The 21,758-nt window shown below is 38.0% G+C and overlaps 2 protein-coding genes across 9 annotated transcripts in view; one reads left to right on the top strand and one right to left on the bottom strand.

Moving 5' to 3' along the window:
- The window catches only part of LOC145293895 (coiled-coil domain-containing protein 73-like), a 278,863-nt gene that overhangs the window by 37,674 nt on the left and 219,431 nt on the right, over positions 1 to 21,758 (top strand). For 6 of the 7 annotated variants that reach the window (XM_080140665.1, XM_080140666.1, XM_080140668.1 and 3 more), the window contains exons 5-6: positions 2,608 to 2,682; positions 13,223 to 13,397. In XM_080140665.1, coding sequence (XP_079996791.1) covers positions 2,608 to 2,682; positions 13,223 to 13,397 — 250 coding nt within the window. The remainder of the gene's footprint in view (positions 1 to 2,607; positions 2,683 to 13,222; positions 13,398 to 21,758) is intronic. The other variant, XM_080140667.1, reaches the window with a different exon arrangement.
- Positions 16,528 to 21,758, bottom strand: part of LOC145293890 (uncharacterized) — a 14,719-nt gene continuing 9,488 nt past the window's right edge. Inside the window, exons 2-3 of one of the 2 annotated variants that reach the window (XM_080140648.1) lie at positions 19,822 to 19,942; positions 16,528 to 18,290 (exon numbers count right to left, since the gene is read on the bottom strand). In XM_080140648.1, the coding sequence (XP_079996774.1) occupies positions 17,207 to 18,271 (1,065 nt within the window). In that variant the 5' untranslated portion in view covers positions 18,272 to 18,290; positions 19,822 to 19,942 and the 3' untranslated portion in view covers positions 16,528 to 17,206. The remainder of the gene's footprint in view (positions 18,291 to 19,821; positions 19,943 to 21,758) is intronic. The other variant, XM_080140647.1, reaches the window with a different exon arrangement.

Below are 21,758 nucleotides of genomic sequence, written 5' to 3'. Positions count from 1 at the left end.
AACAACATCATTATTAAATGCAAAAAACTAGAACCTGTATCTTGTCATTGCAGATCTGGAGAAAGCTTTTGACAGAGTGCCTAGAGAGAAGCTGTTTGACTAGAGGAAAACAAGTGGTTGCTGAAAGTTGTTCCAGCAATATACAGCAATCATCAAAGTCATATTAAAATTAACAGTACATTTCGTGGCAACTGTAGTGTTAAAGTAGGACTACATCAGAGTTGTACTGAGTTTGTTGCTTTTCCTTTGTATCTTAGTAGTATCTTAGTAGTATCATTCAAAAGTTCCATACAGGTTGTTCAGAAGAGATATTGAGTGTTGATTAAAATGGATAACATATTTGTTAAGTTAAAGATGTGGAGGAATGTCAAGGGAAGTAAAGGTATGGAAGGGAATGTTATCAAGATTAAAGTGATGATTAGTGATTGTAGTGCTGGAAAACTCCTCAAAAGAGGAAAGTTCCATTGTTCCATTTGTGAAAAGAAGTCGAGTGTAAATCAATTTTTTATGATACCTGTAAGCATTGGATACAAAAGTTGTGGTAGATTGAGAAAGGATAACCAGTTTGTGTGCAAAAAGCGTCAGATTATGGAGATGGATGAAAACTTAGATATGGAGAAAGTATATCTGGATGGCGAAACTATTGAGGTTACCAAATAGTTTTGTTACCTTCGTGAAAACATTGGATTACAGGGTGAAGTAGGTGGTAGTGTGATTTCACACTTGGAAGTGCCAAGGAGGGAGAGCCTCCATTCCAAGGGCATGGAGGGTGCTGGAATCCCAAGGGGGCTAATTGTCATTCAAATTTCAGAGAAAACCAACCACTATTATCAGCGATAATGCAAAATGAGTTGAAATGTTGATTGAAAAAAATAGAGAGCACTAGAAATATGTGGAAACTTGTTACTCAGACTCCAGGGAACACTCTCAGGTTTTGCGATTTAGTAATTACTCACTAGTAATAACTCATGTGAGAACTCCTAGTGAGTTAGAAATAATAATAAAGAAGAAGAAGAAGAAGAAGAAGAAGAACTTTGAAAATAGAATAGGAGAAATTGGATCAGGGGAAATGCCGAGAAGGTACAATAGATAATAATAATGAAAACGGCTTAAATTTTAAGGAAACCCCTTGAATGTAGAAACTAATCCACATGAACTACAAACACTAACTAAACATATAGAAACTGCAACAGAAGTAAAACAAAAAGAGAGACGGAACATCACATGAAATCAAGAAAACTTAAACTGCAAAATTGTAATTAACTACTCACCAAAAAAATAAAAAGAAGAGAAAAAAAATTGTAGTATCAGCGTCGACTGGCACCACACCTGATAGTTGAGGAAGATGGAAAGACCTAGAAGAGAGAAAGCACTAACTAAACCTGCACTGGGTGAGTGTGAGGAGGACTGACACCTCCGGGAGGCGATTGCCACCCAAATTCCAATGAAAAGCAATGGTCAAGTCAATGGCAAGCGGCTGTTGTAATGATGCAAATGCATTTGCAATGGTTACCGACAAAGATGGAGAGTACTGAATATTTGGGGAGACTTGTTGTCACCTGGAATCCAGGGAATATCACTTGCTGCCAGTGAGCAATATCTGATGATAATCTGCGTGAAAATCCCTAGTGAGTGAAATAACAATAATAACAATAATAATAATAGTAATGATAATAATAGTAATAATAATAATAATAATAATAATAATAATAATAATAATAATGTGAAGATCAAGGAGATGGAGAAGCAGAACAAAGACATGGAACTGGTCAGAGAGCTCAAAGGGATGTGGAAAATGAAGAAAGTCTAGATAACCCCACTAATAGTAGGACCGCTAGGAACAATACTGAAAAGCCTTGAAAAAGAATGGGAGAGATTGCAATCAGTGAGATGGCTGAGAAGATACAATGGATAACAATAATGAAAACTGTAGAAATCTTAAGGAAAACCCTGAATGTGGAGATTAACACACATGAACTACAGACACAAACTGGGCACAGAAACGGTTACAAATGTAAAACACAAGGGCAGGGCACATCACATGGAATCATGAAAACTGAAACTGACTAATTATAAGATACCCCCCCCCTTTTTGAGTGGGTCACCATAAACTGGTACCACATCAAATAAATGTGGAGGGTCAAGGAGGATGAAAAGATCGAGGAGAGACCTCCGCTGGCTGAGTGCAAAGAGGACTGGAACTTTGGGGAGGCTTATTGTGATCCAAATCCCAGTGAAGACCAATGGTCGCTGGCAACGGGAAATCAATGGTAAGCAGTTGTTGCAACAATGCAAAAGAATTTGCAAAGCTTATTGAAAGAGGTGGAAAGTACTGGAAATCTGAGGAGACTTGTTATCATTCAGCCTCCAGAGAACGCCACAAGTTGTTCTCAAAGAGCAATCTTTGATGATGGCTTGTGTGACTACTCCTAGTGAGTAAATAATAATAATAATAATAATAATAATAATAATAATAATAATGATAATAATAACAATAATAATAATAATAATAATAATAATAGATTGAACTCTAGTTTTTAATTGTCAATACATTTCTCAATTGTTTCTCATTCTAATACGAATTTATTAATTGATTTAAAATTTCAGTCAAAACATAAAATAGCGTCATCGTGTAAAGATAAAGAAATCGCAACTTTGACAGAAGAAATTAGAAACCTACAGGTCTGTAACGTTTTACATAACAACTGTTTTTTATTGTTATTATTATGTTATATTTTGGCATAATCTCAATTTTTTCTCATTTATCTTCCTTCAATTTATTAAGGTTATAAATATATCAATAGTTATTCTGTTGTACTTGTATAACTGACAGCCTTCCTTTAGAAAATACAATGAGAGATAGTCCAATATAATATCTTATAGAAATGCATCTGGCAAAGCAATATTTTATTTCGGTTAGCCTTTTTTCTTTCTTTTTTTTTCACTATGTTATTATCCGAAATTTAATTTAATTTCATTCTGATAATAATTAGGTTGTCTAAGATTATTAATAATAATTAATAATGATTAATAATTAAAATGGCGATGCTTGCAGTACTTCAAAAGCTTGCACACCTAAAAAAAGTTATTTTTTTAAATCAAAAGATTAGAACAGGGCTAAAACCATGTAAAAGCAAGTTATAAAAAATGAGACAGGGTTATTTACGAGGCAGTCATCCAAAGATCAGCAGCTATGATGCATTCAGTGCCACCTTGAATTGTTTGGACGTTTTCAGGCTAACTACAACAGCCTTTTCCAGGACCCAGCGACCAAAATAAAAAAAGATGCACAATGTAGTTACTGCACATGATATTAATGTGCCTTTAACATCATGTAGTCATCTCACAGCCATCTACACTCCAGCAAATACAAGTTGAAGTCCTCTAATCGTTATTTGTAGGATTTTGTGTTGAGCCTTTAGACCATATGTATCACCAATCTCTGAGTGCACTCCAAATGTTTGATATCTTGAACCTGATTGGCTTATGAAGCATGGACACCTTTTTTCAGAATGGGTCTCAACTGATATGTATATAGCAAGAGGAAGCTTTCACAACGGTAAGGAAGCAGTAGATAAGAAAGAGCATATTACAACCTTATTTGCTACCTGCATGCATTATGAAGTATAAGTAAAGGAGGAATCGATCACAATGCCCAATTCCTTCTTTATACATTATAACTATTAAATCATTTTATTCTTATTATTGGTTTTGTTTCATACAAAAACTCACCATGGTGTTTCGTAAAATTATTTTATCACTTTTAAATATAAACAAACAACATTAAAAAAAAAAAAAAGATTTGCACACGTGTGATTCTTAAAATTGGCAGACATCTTTCCTTAATGACTGTTTACGTAATTTATCAATGAAAATAAAACTTTTAAGGGATAAATCTCTAACTTCGTTTGCATTTGATTCTTTCCCTACCTAAAAATCATATACCTAGTTACTTATCATATTATTCTGTCGGTCTGCAATTATACATCATCCGTGACTTATTTACTCTACGATTAAAATGAAAGAAAACCAGAGAAGAAAGTCAAATACAGTGAAAGGTTCATCTTTTAAAACGTTCTTACAATTTTCTACTTAATTCACCAGACAATTGCTACATTTACAAGCAAACGTTGTGAGTTTGAACTACGACCAACTTGCACCCATTTTTCTCCTGGTTTTGTCCTGTTTTTAACTGATTCAATTATAGTATGGTAATAGAATGTATTACTCACACAAATGGACGCGCGTCTCTCTAACCTGTCACGTGACAAGATCGGGGAAGGAAAAAGAAGAAAAGAAAAACTTAATTTTGTAGATGGGTTCTTTATATATATGCGGAAGTAATTTCAATATAAGAAGAATAGTGGCTATTAGAAGGACGAATTGGAGAGAACAGGCAGTCAAGTTTTTGACAGCTGATAGTGAGCATATATGTTGAAAGTAGGTGCTATTAAGTATGGTTTAAGTTAAAAGGAATGAGTACGAATTTTGAGGTTTGTGAGAAAGAGTTGGGACATTTTTTTCATTTACAACTCACTTATTTTTACTTTTTGAATTCTACATAATGTGTGAAAATTAGAAACCCAGGCGATGTCATGTAAATCTTAATAAGTCGGTATAAAAATCCCGTTCTTATGCTGTTATTTATTCATATAAAGTTAGATATGTATATATGTTTATATATCTCTATCTATAGGATCTAATCTATAACTAATTACCGATCATTATCAATTCTGGAACACAGCTGCTAGGCGTAAGTGTGGGTAATGTAAGCTATGTTTAGTTTGATTTGGGGGAATGATGACAAACTCAGGAATTAATTTGAATATAGAAATACCCAGTTTATTTTGTCAAGATTTACATTTCAAATGGTTGGATAAGACGCCAGCGTTGCAAGTTCATTGATGTTGAGTACTTGATCATCTTGTTTCTCCAAAGATAACGGTTGAAGTATTAACGTTGCACTGTATTTGGAGGGTAGTTTGATGGACTGTAAGGAAAATGGTTCCATGGTCATGTTATGTTACGAAGCGTATGGTGACAAGCAAAAAGAATAGACAACACAGGATTAAGATTTGAACGAACTCAATTTATTTTCGAATAAATAACACAGAATAATAACGAGCTGTCCTTGGGGTGAAGATGGCAGATTGTTGTTAGTTGTTGTTATTGTTGTTATAAGGCACGACGAAACCTTCGTTTGTAATAGTAGTAGCAGCAGTGCTGGTCTGGTTATAATCCTGTGTCAATGGCGATAGTTGTTGTTAGAAGGCGCGACGAAACCTTCGTCTGTAATAGTAGTAGCAGCAGTGCTGGTTATAATCCTGTGTCAATAGCGATAGTTGTTGTTGTTAGAAGGCGCGACGAAACCTTCGTTGGTAATGGTAGTAGCAGCAGTGATGGTTATAATCCTGTGTCAATAGCGATAGTTGTTGTTGTTAGAAGGTGCGACGAAGCCTTCGTTTGTAATAGTAGTAGCAGCAGTGCTGGTGTCTGGTTATAATCCTGTGTCAATGGCGATAGTTGTTGTTAGAAGGCGCGACGAAGCCTTCGTTTGTTATAGTAGTAGCAGCAGTGCTGGTTATAATCGTGTGTCAATAGCGATAGTTGTTGTTGTTAGAAGGCGCGACGAAGCCTTCGTTGGTAATGGTAGTAGCAGCAGTGATGGTTATAATCCTGTGTCAATAGCGATAGTTGTTGTTGTTAGAAGGTGCGACGAAGCCTTTGTTGGTAATGGTAGTAGTAGTAGCATTGGTCGCGACAGCCGTAGCGTTGTGGTGATGGCGAGGCTGGTGGTCCTTCTGCTGTCTTTTCCTTGGCTTCGCTAAATATAGCAAGCACGCGGACGTAGTTGTAGACAAACGGTTAGTGATGAAGAAATTGCCCCCATGTCGAGAAAACTGTGTTTCTTTTGAGTTGTTATTTTCGCTACGGTGTGTAAGGCATCTAAGCGTTCTGCCCGTAATTTTGTGGAGGTAACCATGATCATGTGCCTCGACTTTGGTGCCATGGTAGCGATCGTAGCGTGAATCCCTACGTAGTCAATTTCTCCCCAAAGCGGTCAGGAATCATGAAACTTGAGTGGTGGTCGTCACGGTGACACGTGGCAGACAGTATGACGGCGTCCTCAAGTCAAAACGAGATCTAAATCATAACATCATAACAGCTCCCCCAGATCTCATTTTGGCTTGAATTGTCCAGTGCGGTCATAGTTGCATGTGTGAATGAATCAACCCATGATGAAATCCTTAAATCGTTTAGGAAGCTGGCCTCGTGTTGACCGATTCCGAATCAGGTCCGATCTGTATCCGGACGGTAGTCGAGGGGTTTCTATGTATATGGGGTCCTGCAACGCTCTGTGTGCCCCTGCCTTGGGTGGAGGCGTTGTCTCTTCGGTAGATTGACGAGTTGGGTAGGGTAGAGGAGGTAGATTGGGGGACAAATGTTTTGGACGTGGTATTAATCGGCGGACATGTGCCCGGTGAACCCATTCACTCTGGCCATCATCATTTTTTATCTGGATCACCATGCTGTTGGTCTTAGCCACTTCGAAGGTACCGATCCAGGGTAGGTGAGATGCGTGAGCAATAGCTGATTGAGGTCGGTGGATTAGTACCTTGTCACCGACTTGTATTGGTTCCTTATTCATGTCCTTGTCTAAATTTGGGTCTTGGGCGTGGTCAGCTTCATTGTTGGCCAGCGCGACGTGTCGATGAACTTGTCTTAACAGGGCATTGACCTGCATGCCGTAAGCCGTGGGGCTGGGGTTTGTGATACTGTTGTCGGGTAATCTTGGCAAACCAATGTTGGGCTACCGACCAGTGATTATATAGTGTGGTGACGCTCCAGTGGCACTGTTGATGGTAGCATTCATTGATGAGATGACGGATTCGAGGACGTCGGTCCACTCACAGTCTCTATCTTCGCACAGCATGTATATGGCGTTTTTCATCGTGCGATGCTGTCGTTCAATGTTACCTGAGCTTTGTGGTCGCCAGGCACAATGTAATTCCTGCGTGATTGATGTGAGTTGGCAAAAGATCCTGTATACCTCCCCCGTGAAGTGGGTTCCGCGATCGGATGAAACAATGCGTGGTATTTCCCGGTGTCGAAGGAAGAAACTGTAAATTCCACGGGCAGCATCGATCGCACAATCTCTGGAGCACGGCACAGCCGTAAGGTGTCTACTGAAACTGTCCAGCATGGTTAGGATGTAGCGTTTCCCCTTTGAAATTGGCATCGTGACGAAATCAATGTAGATGATTTCGAACGGTCTTTCTCCACGTTTGCAGTGCCCGGTGGGCCAGACCTTACGTTTGCCATAGTTACCCTTCCGCTTGGCACATGTTTCGCAGGAGTTGACATACATCCTAATGTCATGGTCCTTGCATTCCCACCAGTAGCCGGATAGATGTTCGCGCATGCGGGCGATACCTGAATGATTGATGCAGTCATGGGCCTGATGCAGGTACTTGGGACGGAGTTTGTATGGTACGACCAGTTTTGGGGAATGATTGTTGTCCCTAATCATCAAGACAGATGTGCCGGGCTCCAGGTAGAACTGGTGGATGTATTTGTTGAGTATGGGGGCCCGATGGTCATTGGGGTCGATGTTACAGTTTTTGCTGGAGTTATTCGTCTGGAGGGTTTTGATGATTCTCGACAGTGTGTTGTCTGTGCATTGCTCAGCAGCGATATTGATATGGTCGCAATTGTATTTTGTGAGGATGGTCGATGAAGAGTGATAGGCAAAGAACGCATCCACAATATTCTTGTGGTGGCGGGTGTTCTGAGGTGTGTGTGCTTCGGGGATGAGCATTGATCCATCAATTTCGTCCATACACCAGGATGGGATGTAAATACGTAGGTCCGAATCCTGGATTCTGAATGTTTTGCCTGCAGGGTTGGCGTCAGCTGGTGTGTTATTTTTTCTTTGGCCATGACTTCTGCTGAGCATGTCGGCCCAGACATTGGGTTCGCCCTCCACAAATTCCAGGACGAATTTATAGCATGCGATCTCTTCCTGCCATCTACGGATTTTGGCATTGTTGAATACCCGCTGATCCAGATAGGTTAGTGATCTGTGGTCGGTGAAGATGACGAAGGGACGGCTGTGTAGGAAGTAGTCGAATTTTGCTATGGCCCACTTTATTGCGTATGCCTCGCGTTCAGTTGTGGACCAGTTTTGTTCCGTGGTGTTAAATATGTGTGAAGCGACTGCTATGATCTTCTTCTTTCCCCTGTCATCTTGCATTAGGATGGCCCCACATGCGGTGTCACTCGCATCAGTGGTGAGCGTGAAGAGTTGATCAAAATCAGGGAATGAAATGACAGGAGGCGAGGACAGTCGTTTCTTTATCTTATTAAAGGCCTTGTCCGCCTGCTCAGTCCATGCAAATGGTTTGCCAGCCCTATTCAGTTCATGGATGGAGGTCATGATGCTGGAAAATGTGTCCGACCTGATTTGTTCCTGTACCCGTGTCTCCAGGAATTGCCGTATCCACACTAAACGACCTATGAGGCCTTGCAGTTCCTTTTTTGTTGTTGGAGGCTTCATTTCCATGATGGCGCGGACGTATTCGGGGTCGGCCTTGAAACCCTTGCTATTTACGATGCGACCGAGGAATTTTGCTTCGTTCGCGAGGAAGGTACATTTATCCGGATTCAATTTTAGTCCAAATTTACGTAGGGCGGTGAATAGTTGCTCCAGTGCCAGTATGTATCCTTCAAATGTTTTGGCGTGGACTAGGTTGTCGTCAATGTACGAGGATATGTTGGTGCGAGATGTAACAGTGGCCAAGGCTTCAGCTATGCAGCGGGAGAAGATTTGTCCGGCAGATGTGAGACCAAAGGCGAGTCGTGTGTATTGGTAGCATTTGCCCTTCCATGTGAATGCAGTTTTGTGTCGATCACGCTCGTCGATAGCGATCTGCCAATAGCCACTGCGAAGATCAAGGGATGCAAAATATTTATTTCCTTCGCCGATTCTGTGGAACAGGTGGTCAATCGTAGGTATGGGGTAGGGGTCGAGATCGACTAGGACCTTGTTGAGTGTTGCTTTGAAGTTGGCAACTACCCGGATTGCCCCATTCTTCTTGCGAACGGCAAATACAGGGCTATTAAAACCCTTGGGGTCCTTGCATGGTTCGATGATCTCTCTGGCGGCCATGTGCATGATTTCAGCATCGACGTCAGCCTCGAGAGCCTGGGCGATTGGGTGTTGCTTCTGACAGCGGGATTGGCCATTGGTTGGTATTCGAACTGGTCTGATGAAGGTACCCTTTTCTCCCTTTTCGGTACCCATGATGTCGGCGAAGCGGATGATTAAGTCTGCTGTGGCCTCCAGTTCGTCGCGGTTTGGATGGTTGGGCAATGCCACACCCACATTACTCTGTAGCCAGTGTAGTTTTTCATTTAGTGTCTTGAGGCTGGGCTGTGTGAGTCTAGTGGGATGATCGATGGTGTGGGCTCCAAATGTGGTATCATCAGCTGGTATCTTCTGTGTAAGAGCTGGTAGTATTGCTGCCGTGTGAGTTATCGGAGTGGACGCGAGCGTGCGTCTGAATTCGATCGTTGATTTTTGGTGGTTGATTGTGTAGGAGTCTAGTGTGCTGTGACCAAGGATGCTTTGGCCGATCAGGATTGGAGATATAGCGGATGTTATCAGCATGTTGATCCCGTCGAACCTGGGTGAATCGTGGTTGCCGATGGCGATGCCACAATTAAGTTCGCCAAGGATATGGATGCTGCCGTTTATGCCTCTCACATGCACGTTGGATGGCGTTATTCGACGTCTGATCTCTTCGGGTATTCGAGATACTGGCATAATGCAAGTGGAGCAGCCTGAGTCCAACATAGATATGTCCGAGAACGTAGCTCCCTCGATCATGAAATGTGTGTTGACGAAAGGTGACTTCTGCGCCGAGTGTTGATGAAAGTTAAATATGTGATGGTGAGTCTGTTGGACCACGGGGTGAGCCATCACATCTCGCCTGGTCCGTATTGAAAATCCTCGGCCATGGTAGTGGGGAGAGTATCTTCCGGTGGCATATCCTTGTCGTCTGTTGCGATATATGCCTGGGCACGAGGTGGGTGCCGGTACCGACAGTTGCGTCCATGGAAGCATGCATAGCCTTTCATGTAGTTTTGGCAGATCTCAGCATCCTGATTGTGTTCATCATCCCTGCGCATCTGAAAATGGCCGCGAGTGCCAGTGGGTTTGGTGTTGCGCAGTGTTGTGGTATCTTTCCTTGCCTGTGGGCGGAGAGTTTGCCTGTTCACATTGTGTTCAGTTCGCCTGGTCCTTTGATCAGATCGTTGTGGCCTGTTTGCGTAGTACGCGATGGGACTATCATTAATTTCATCGTCCGTTTTGACACCACAGTCGATGTACCGCTGTACATCACTAGCTATCCCACCCGCCGTATAATGCTTATCCATTGTTTTGACGATGTGTGGGTATAAGCTCGGTGTCCAGGCTTTCACCTTCTCACTCATTAGCATTGCACCCATGAGAGAGAAGACAGTATCTGCAGGTATTTCCCGTGAGTGGTCCGACTTAAATTTTGCCTTTATGTGTACTGCAGCCTCTCTAATCGTGTTTTCCAGTCGGCCGGCGAAATCTGTCAATCTCTCCCCATCTCGACGCTGCAAATCCCAAGCCCGGCTGAGGTGCTGGAAGTTCGTCATTTGGCTGCCGTGGGTCGTTATGAGGTATGCTTTGAGTTGCTCGAAGGTAGATGTGTCGTGTTGGGAGTCCGTCATTTGCTGGAATATCCCTTCGTTCAGAAGCTGTTTGCAGATTCTGACAAACTCTTTTTCGATACTAGGGTGTGTACTGATTTCCGGCTTGACATGTATCATGTATGTTTTGTTTACATCCGTGATAAAGCGGTTAACATCGTTCCCGGGGTTGAACTTTTTTATATCCTTTACCGAATCGTGTATGGCCTGTAATCTGATCATCAGATTGTAGTCGTTGTTATCGGCTTTGGGCGTGTCGGTTAAGGTGGTCGATTTGAGGGTGGAGAGCATAATCTCTAGGTCCGCTTTTATTTCGGTGATAAGGGCCTCGTCTGGTCGTGATGTACTCGATTTTAGCTGGAGGAGTGCCGATTTCTGGTCTCTGATAAAACTGAGAAGTTCATTACGGGTGCACCCTGAGTAGTCCATTCTACCTGTCGCACGCTTCTGACACCAGTTGTTATGTTACGAAGCGTATGGTGACAAGCAAAAAGAATAGACAACACAGGATTAAGATTTGAACGAACTCAATTTATTTTCGAATAAATAACACAGAATAATAACGAGCTGTCCTTGGGGTGAAGATGGCAGATTGTTGTTAGTTGTTGTTATTGTTGTTATAAGGCACGACGAAACCTTCGTTTGTAATAGTAGTAGCAGCAGTGCTGGTCTGGTTATAATCCTGTGTCAATGGCGATAGTTGTTGTTAGAAGGCGCGACGAAACCTTCGTCTGTAATAGTAGTAGCAGCAGTGCTGGTTATAATCCTGTGTCAATAGCGATAGTTGTTGTTGTTAGAAGGCGCGACGAAACCTTCGTTGGTAATGGTAGTAGCAGCAGTGATGGTTATAATCCTGTGTCAATAGCGATAGTTGTTGTTGTTAGAAGGTGCGACGAAGCCTTCGTTTGTAATAGTAGTAGCAGCAGTGCTGGTGTCTGGTTATAATCCTGTGTCAATGGCGATAGTTGTTGTTGGAAGGCGCGACAAAGCCTTCGTTTGTTATAGTAGTAGCAGCAGTGCTGGTTATAATCGTGTGTCAATAGCGATAGTTGTTGTTGTTAGAAGGCGCGACGAAGCCTTCGTTGGTAATGGTAGTAGCAGCAGTGATGGTTATAATCCTGTGTCAATAGCGATAGTTGTTGTTGTTAGAAGGCGCGACGAAGCCTTCGTTGGTAATGGTAGTAGCAGCAGTGATGGTTATAATCCTGTGTCAATAGCGATAGTTGTTGTTGTTAGAAGGTGCGACGAAGCCTTTGTTGGTAATGGTAGTAGTAGTAGCATTGGTCGCGACAGCCGTAGCGTTGTGGTGATGGCGAGGCTGGTGGTCCTTCTGCTGTCTTTTCCTTGGCTTCGCTAAATATAGCAAGCACGCGGACGTAGTTGTAGACAAACGGTTAGTGATGAAGAAATTGCCCCCATGTCGAGAAAACTGTGTTTCTTTTGAGTTGTTATTTTCGCTACGGTGTGTAAGGCATCTAAGCGTTCTGCCCGTAATTTTGTGGAGGTAACCATGATCATGTGCCTCGACTTTGGTGCCATGGTAGCGATCGTAGCGTGAATCCCTACGTAGTCAATTTCTCCCCAAAGCGGTCAGGAATCATGAAACTTGAGTGGTGGTCGTCACGGTGACACGTGGCAGACAGTATGACGGCGTCCTCTAACGAAGATCTAAAACGAGATCTAAATCATAACATCATAACAGTCACACTGTGGTCGATGGACAACTTGCTATAGTGAAGAAGAAATTGTCCTATCATACTGCGGTTGACATATTGACCAAGTAAAAGTGTGGAGGAGCTCCATCTTGCATAAAATCAAATCTTCAATATTGTCCCAAGCACTAATAATTGGTACAATTTCATCTCCCAACATAGTGAGGTACCTCCACACTTTGCTATTTTTGTATGTGAATGGCTGAATGCGCAATTCCCTGGAAGATGGATGGGTCGGCGTGGTTCATACGAATGGCCGGCCAGAAGTTTTGACTTAATGTTCTATGACTTTTTTCTCTGGGGTTAGCTAAAAGAGCAATCTACTCAACCAAACCAAGAAATTAAGAAGAACTTGAAGGGTGAATACGCGAAATTATGAATTCCATTCCGTAAAATTTTTTTGTGAAATCAGTTGATGCTATTTTTGGTCAACTTGAAAAGCTGGTGGCGAATGAAGGCGTCTATATTGAATTTTAAATAAAAGTCCATGCATTACACTTTCTCCTCAGATTCATTAATTGTATAAATTATATTTCAAAAATAAATTGTATGTATTTTAAAATAGGGAGTTACTTTTCGATCACCCTGAATAGCCGTAATATATCGCTTTATAATATTACATGAGTATATGCATGAAATATTGATACTATTGCTAATTATGATATTATAACTATGTGAAATGTTCATAGATAATATCAGTAATATTAAAAAATGTTTGATGTCGAACATTGAAAAATAAACATAAAGCTAAATATCTTTTTTGACAGTTGTCAAAATACGTATGTGAAAAGCAATTAAAAGACCAAGAGCAAAAGATTCAACTACAACAGACGTCAAACGAGCATCACATGAAACAGATGTCTCAAATTGAGGTGAAGTTTAACGCAGTCACTTCTCAAGCTAAAACCTTGATTGCAAACCAGACCCGCTTGGAAAGAAACGGTAAGATTATATTCAAAATTTGTCTTTTGCAATTATAAAAGTTGATAGATACGGAATCTTGATTACAAAACAGATTTTATTAAAAGAAAATATCATAAAAGCAAAAAGCACTTATGCTTTTTGTAAGTTCTTGTTTTTATTTTCAGAAAATATCTCACTGTATAATTGCTCTGGAATTAAATATTAGTACACTGTAAGCTTTTAATATCCATTGAGTTCTACACTTGTTTGGCTACATAACAAATTTATATATATATATATATATATATATAAAACAAAAATATGAATAAACCTTTTGACCCTTATCCTCGAGTGGCCTCTTGGCCTTGATAAGTGGTGATGCCTATGTAAAAAAAGATATAAGATAAAAAGTAATAACATATATTGAAAGATATATATGCATATATTTTTTCAATAACTTCATTTTTATATTTTTACTCATATATTAAAATTGCTCGAACCCTATATACTGTTCATAACTTTATGTGCAGATGTATATATATATATATTAAAAAGTTTGACACATGTCCAGGTAACCTACATAAAATTTGAAGTGTTTAGACCCAAAATTGGCGGGGGAGTTTGGTAGAGTCTGCAAAGGTCAACTCTTTTAACTGTGACCTCTTAGCAGCCAAATTTTCGCCCAAAAACATTAAAAAGCTTGTTACATGTCTCTTGGCACCCTTTAAGTAAAATTTCAAATGTTTAGACCCAAAATTGGCTGAATAGTTTGCTAGAGACCGCAAAGGTCAAATCTTTTGAAGTTTGATCCCTTGGCAAAAAAATTTTCGGCCCAAAGCCGATTAAAAGTTTGCCCTTTGTCTGAATACGCATTATGTAAACTTTCACATGTTTAGACCAAAAATTGGCTAAGTTCATTTTCATTTATACAATGTAACATACGATTTATTTGAAACAGCGTCTTTCTTCAGAATGTAGTATGAGGAGCCTCAAAGAAAAAGAACAATGGAAATGTCAGAGAAAACCATCTAAAAAAAACAAAACAATAAAAAACAAACAAAAACAAAAGCTTCAAGTTGTAGATGTTAAATACCTCGGTAAAATGTGAAATTTCATAGTGCATATATGGTTTTATCTGGGAAAATCAATGCCGTGTCTATATATATATATATATATACACACACCCCATACTTTGGGGTAATTACGCCAAATCCGGAGGTAATTGTGGCAAATAAAAAAAAATGCTCTTTATATGCATGGTTGCCAAAACAAAAGAGCACTTTTAGCTAGTTGGTGCAATTACCCAGACGTACAGTACATATATATATATATATATATATATATATATATATATATATATATATATATATATATATATATAATGATGTCATTATTACAAATTAGAAATCAAGGAGACAGATGTCTGTCAGGTAATCAAGTTACAATTCATGCACTATTATCGTTACTTAAAATATAGAAAACTGAAAATCATTATATTCAGTATCATTTGTATTCTTGGCTCGTTTATCATAAAAAGATGAGTGTGTTTTAACATTAGAAACATCAATATTATAGCTAACATGAGCTGTTTTTGTATTTCTGGATTTCAATTAATGCCAAATCTACTATAAATATATGATTTAAAAACTTAAATTAATGTTAGGTTTATTTTATCTAAGGTAAGAATCCAAATATCAATTAAACAACCATAAAAGCTTGTTTTATCTTGAAATATTTTATTACAAATCGTTGAGTAAAGTTCCCAACTGAGATAATTGTTCAGAATAAGAATTAGTTGTGCAAGAAAATTCTTGGAAACAATGCAAGAACTAGTTTTGCAAACTTTTCTAGTTTCGATTACTTTTTTGAGGACTATATGAAGTTCATTCTTATTCTCCTCCTCTGATCCTGAGCATGTGGTACAATGGGGAAAAGTGGCTGGTTACTTTTAATGCATCTAAAACCAAGCTTCTACCTTTACATCATCAACGTTCTGATCCCCATCTGACATCAATTGAAATGAATGGCTCTCGTCTTCAGGAGGCTCCATGTTTTGACAAGCCTCTGGGCTTGACCTTGACTCCTGATCTGAAATGGAACACATACATCAAATCTGTTGCCAAGGTCGCTGGAAAAATGGTGGGATCCTTCTATTGATCAAGTAGATATCTACCTGATGATGCAATTTTCTACTTATATAAGAGCCAGGTACGTCCAAGGATGGAGTATTGTTGTCACATCTGAGTAGGAGCTGCTAGAAAGACTTTATCCTGCCTTCAAAATAGACTTTGTAGCCTAGTGGGGGATCGCCTTTTCTCTTCCCTGTAACCTCTTTCTCACAGAAGAGACGTTGCTTTATCGTTATTTCCATGAAAAATGGTCGTCTGAGCTCCAATCTATAGTCCCCTCCCTTGCTAAACATTTACGAGAAATACTTGTCTAGTTGAAAACACTATCAATAATTCCCTCCCATTCTTTATCTGTGCCTAAACCTTAACGTAGATTCCATGAACAAAGCTTCTTTCTTAGAACTGCACACCTGTAGAAGTGTCTTCTGTTTGCCTGCTTTCCAGCTGATTACAATATGGTCGTCTTCAAGTCCAATGTAAACAAGTTCTTGATGAGCTGTTCCCCTTAAGTAATCCAATTTACCAAATTTACACTTCTAACGATTACTATGATATTATTCCTTTGACTAGTGTACACTCTTTAACCTTCATCCTCTAGTGGCCTCTGGGCCTTAATAAGTGGTGATTCCTATGTAAGAATATGCATATTTTTTTAAAATTAAATAAACGTTTTTTTTTTTAATGAAACGTTTTGTTTTGTAAACTTTGGAAATTTATAAAATAATTTCAAATTACACAGTTTCATTTATAAAACCTTTTATTTAAGCAAAATGTATAAACAAACAAAGAATTGGTTTTACTATAAAAAATATTTAATTATGAATATCATGAGATTAAATTAAAATTTAATATGTTTTAAAAAATAATTCAAAAATATTAATTTATCGTTGCTATATATATATATATATATATATATATATATACAAAGAGAGAGAGAGATAGATAGATAGATAGATAGATAGAGAGAGAGAGAGAGAGAGAGAGAGAGAGAGAGAGAGAGAGAGAGAGAGAGAGATTGGATTGTATTAAAAAACAATATGTTTAAATATTGGAGTATTTTATTTATCATAAGCGATAAAACTGGAAATCAAAATCAAAAATAAAATCGAGTTTAAAATAAAGTGTGTCAGTTTGGTTGTTGTTCATTCTGGGGTGCTTCAAATCTATTTGATTCAAAATTGTTTTAAACTTTTGGATGGAAAAACTATTATTCTGAAACCAAATTAATTTAGAAAAAATGCAAAAGAAAATTCGCATTATTTGAAGTATTCGGACTACTGTTCTCATCTTGAGTGTCATTTGCACAGCGCTTCAGTCAATGTAACTTCCGACCTTCTTTAGATGTACTTTGTCGAACTTTGGAATCATCCTGTTGAACTCTGGAATCTACACGGATTTTCAAACGAAATCCTTTATTTAATCCATGGGAGCAGCTTGCTATCATCTCATCATCCAAGTAATTCACAATTGTATTTTGGATGTTGCCTGCACTGAGGATTGAACCTTTAAACTCCAGAAGAGTATAACTTCCAACTGAATTTGACCAACTATTCTATTCACTGCACCAGAACCGCAGATGAAAATATTTTGTTTACATTTGGGAATGTGTGGCACGCTTGAATGACGTCAGATATGGTGTCATACTAAATCTGCTCCTTTCACTTGCCTTGATAAGTGAGATGCTGAATTTATATACGATCCTTTTTGTTTAAAGAAGGTTTAATATAATTTTTTATTATACTCACCAGGAAATATGTGTTTTATTGAACCTTTAGCAACCACTTTACAAAAGAATTTTTCCTGAAAAATCTGATTTTTAAGATCAGTTTCAATATCGTAACCATTAATCCGATGACAATGAAGCGTCTCTTTCCTTTGGCTGTTGGGTTTAACTCTTCCCCTTACTCTACATGCTTTGCGTAAAGGTTTTAATAGCAATTCGTCTTTCATTTTGCCATCATAACGATTGATATATGTCTTTATTAAATTGCTTTTTTCATTACAGATTGTACTGTGTTCTTTATTGGTAGAATTTATTGATTCTTGGTTTGATAGTAAGCCATTATCTCCATGACCGACAATCACTGGTTCTTCCTCATGCACCTTTGGTTCTGTCTCTTTATTAACCATATTTTCTTTATGTTGTTTCTCAAAGATATCATGGCATTGATCAGTGCCATAATAACTAACCAGACTTTTATCTTGGCACCAATCTTTTAATTTACAGCATGCAATAGTTTTATTCTTTCCATATTCCGTTAGATTTTGGTCTGGAATAAACTCTTTTTCATATTCTAGCGGCTTTAATACACGTGAGTGATTTTCTCTGTTTTTGTTTGAAACGGCAGAACAAAAATCCTTTGATTTTGTCAATCGATTCACATCCTGGACAAGCTTCAAATTAACACTTTTCAGATCAACAACCATTTCTTTCAAGTCGTTGATGAAGTCTTTAATCTCTAGATTTTCTCCAAAGATAGACTGATACTTTTCAGGCGGATAATGGTTCAGCAGAATATCTAACAAGGCATTCTTCACCTTCTGGAATTTCTTGTGCTCATGGTCCAGCTGTCGGAACACTGACTGCATCTTAGCCTGCCAGTCGTTCCTCTCAACTTGCAGGCAAATTGCAACTTTTTTCCGCAGTTCGTGCAGCTCTCCATCGGGGATGAGGATCTTCACTCTTTCTTGAATATCTTGGTCAATCAACTGCACTGCTATTACTAGTTCACTCCGAAAAGTTGCCGCTGCAGAGACGTTCTCCTTACAAGATGCTTTCTTCATGAGGAATCCAAGGTAAACACTGAAACGATACAAAATATAAAATTATAAGACAAAAATGTTTGTTATTTACTAACGAGGCATTGATTATCAAGGCCAAAAGACACTCGAGGATGAGGTTTAATAAGATGGATGGAGTATCAGTTGAATGATAAAGAATATTATGAGAGGATTGAAACTGATAAATAAAATGAACAAAATTTGATTACTACTGAGGATGGTTTATGACAAGTATTTGTTGATATTGGATTGTTTTTTTTACAACGGAATCACCACTTATCAAGGCCCAAAGGCCGCTCGAGGATAAGGGTTAAAGAGTGTACAATGGTCAAAAGGACAATATCATAGTAATTGTTTTTAAGACGACCATGTTGTAGTCTGCAGGTAAGCAGTCCAATAGTAGTAAATGGAAATAATTAAAATAGTATTTATAGTTTATATCTATTTTTGTGCATTCTCACTCTTTGTCTGAAGTCAGGATTGTCCATATTGGAGAAATCAGATAGAATGACACAGGCAAGAAGAAGTAGGATTCAAATAAAAAGAAGAGGATATAGAAGAATGAAAGGTGAAAGGAAAGGAAAGGACCAATGGTTCACCTTAAGAATGAGTTGAACGGTGAAAAACAAATGTATATATTAGAAAATATTTAACGATATTCCTGAGATAAATTACTGCTGTTATTTATACTATTTGAATATTTGAGCCTAATCAGATAAATATTTTTTTAGTTCTCAATATCCACGCAAAATCTTCGAGAATGCTTCATACAATATGGAGAAATAAGACCCAGATTAGACTTTTGCTCATCCTTACATTGTCAGACAAATATATGCAGTCTCATCACTAACTTGTGTTCTTGTTTTACTAATTGTGAGTTAATCAACGTTTGTTTCCTTAAGGATTTTTCCCTATATACTTAATAACAAAAAATGTATGTTTAAATATACTTTAGTTCTTGGATTGAGTTATGTTTGAACAAAAGTCTGTTTTAATTGTTCTAATTAGTCGTAATTTATAATTAATTGAACAAATTACGCATCTCTTTTTTAGTTATCTATGTATTTCTCTCGTCTGCCCAAATCACTGTGTATTAATTGAATTATTCTTTAATATTTCTTAATATTCCTGTGAGCATTCATAGAAAGAGTGACTCACATCTAATTTATATACGTGTGACTGTGCACATTACAAACACGTACGTAAATTAGATGGCCAATTAATAACTTGCTTTACTTCTATATAAAAATAATAAATAATCTATATATTAACACCGTGGTACCTTTAACGTACGTATGTATGTGTGTCACAGTTTCCAGATTATAAATTATTCGATCAGGAGATCCTATTTATTAAAAAGGAGAATAGAAGGTGATAACATATTACGAACATTAAATTAGTATATAGATTATGCTAAATTAATATTCGTAGTATCTTATCATTTTCTATCCTCCTTTTTTATAAATAAGATTTCCCGATCACCAAAGATGCTACGTAAAAAAATGTTTTTTAATGATGTTGCTTTTGGGCCTGTACGTGAAACTAAAATATACCTTGTTAGTCTTCTGGCTAGGATCCAAGACTAGTATCTGTTCTGTTTAAAGATGGTATAATGATATCATGGAGTTTCCGTTTGCACCAGGAGTCCATACAATGGAAATATATCACAGACTCCTATAAGGATATTGGAGAAATACCGTAATAAACAGATATATATATGATACTACATTAACAAGATTAATTAGATAAATACTTTTACAATTTTAACAAAAGAGCTACAATAATATTGCGGGGTCTCCATTCATGCTGAACGTCCACAGAATGCCCAGCAGCAATATATTACATATGAAAGATGTCACCGTGGAATTTCCATAGTTCCCTCTAGTAAACTTCTATACAAAAAAAACAAACCCAAAAAACAATGAAACACTATTGAAAAGTGTATAGTACAAAATCTTTAAGGACATGGAAATACAAACAGACAAACCCATCCAAACAAGAAGACAGGACGTAATAATAGTTAACAAAAAGGAAAAACTTGCCAAATCATGGATTTTGCTGTCCCGGTAGAACACAAGGAGGCAGAAATACATGGAAAGAGCCAGAGAACTGAAAGGAGTATGAAATATGAATAAAATCACTATAATACCAATAATTGTAAGAGTACTAGGAACAATCCCGAATGAACTGAAAAAAAAAACAAAAAAACAAAAACAAAGACTAAGCGAAGCTGAAATCAAGAGGAAAATTGATATCATACAACACATGGCAATGATAAAAACAGCTAAGATCTTTTGTAAAGTTATTGAATTCAGAAACCAACTTACATAATCAACCGATGTTAACCAGCTACAGGTAAACTGAAGTAGAAATAGAACAAAAACATAAAAAAAATATCACATGAGCTCAATAGAACTGAAACTGACTGAAATCCACACAAAATAATCATAAAAAGAAAAGGAGGATGAAACGACTGAGAGGGAGGGGAGCACTAAACTAAATCTCCATTGGAAAGGTGTGAAGAGGACTTGAACTCTAGGGAGGCTTATAGCTACTCAAACTGTGGAGACAATCAACATTTGATTTCAGTGAGAAATCAATGGTAAACAGCTATTGTGATAACAAAGAAAAATGGCTTGCAATGGTTATCTAAAGAGGAGGAGAGTATTTAAAATCTGAGGAAAGTTTTTGTCACTCAGGCACCAGGGAATATCACTGGTTATTTTCAGTGAGCAATCATTTATACTGACTTGTGTGAAAACTCCTAGTGAATAAATAATAATCAGCATTATCGTTGGTTGTATAGTTTCAATTTTTTCTTATACAACAGACGGTAATGCTGAAAATAGCTGAAATCTTAAAGAAAAACCTTGAATGCGCAAACTATAAAAAATGAGCTATAAATGCTAACTGGCCATATAGAAACTATAACAGAAGTAGAACAAAAAAATAGAACATGGAACCAAGAAAACTGAAACCACAAAATTGTATGTTACCTATGCACTCCCACCTCATAAATTGTAGTGTTGACATCGACTGTTACCACAGCAAATAGTCATGAAGGGTCAAAGAGGATGTAAAAACAGAGAAGAAAACTCCACTGGATGAGTGTGAAGAGAACCGAGACATTGGAGAGACTTGTTGCCACCCAAATTCCAGTGAAGATCAATAGTCATTGCCAGCGAGAAGTCAATGGCAACTGGCTGTTGTGATAACTTCATTTGCAAAGGTTATTGAAAGAAATGGGGAGTACTAGAAATCTGGAGAGATTTGTTGTCAGGGAACATCACCGGTTGTTGTTAGTGAGTAATCGCTGATGATGATGGCCTGCGGGAGAACTAATGAGTACAAATAATAATAATAATAATAATAATAATAATAATAATAAAACTGGAAATACGAGAAGACTATTTGTTAATCAGACTCTCTATGAGCTTATATTGAAAGAGTGACACTCACTTTCCAGCAAATGTATATAGTGTATTTGTAC

Source organism: Euprymna scolopes, chromosome 15 (assembly GCF_053919585.1).
Source record: "Euprymna scolopes isolate OS-2025 chromosome 15, ASM5391958v1, whole genome shotgun sequence".
NCBI lineage: Eukaryota > Metazoa > Mollusca > Cephalopoda > Sepiida > Sepiolidae > Euprymna > Euprymna scolopes.
This window is presented reverse-complemented; position numbering and strand designations above follow the sequence as displayed.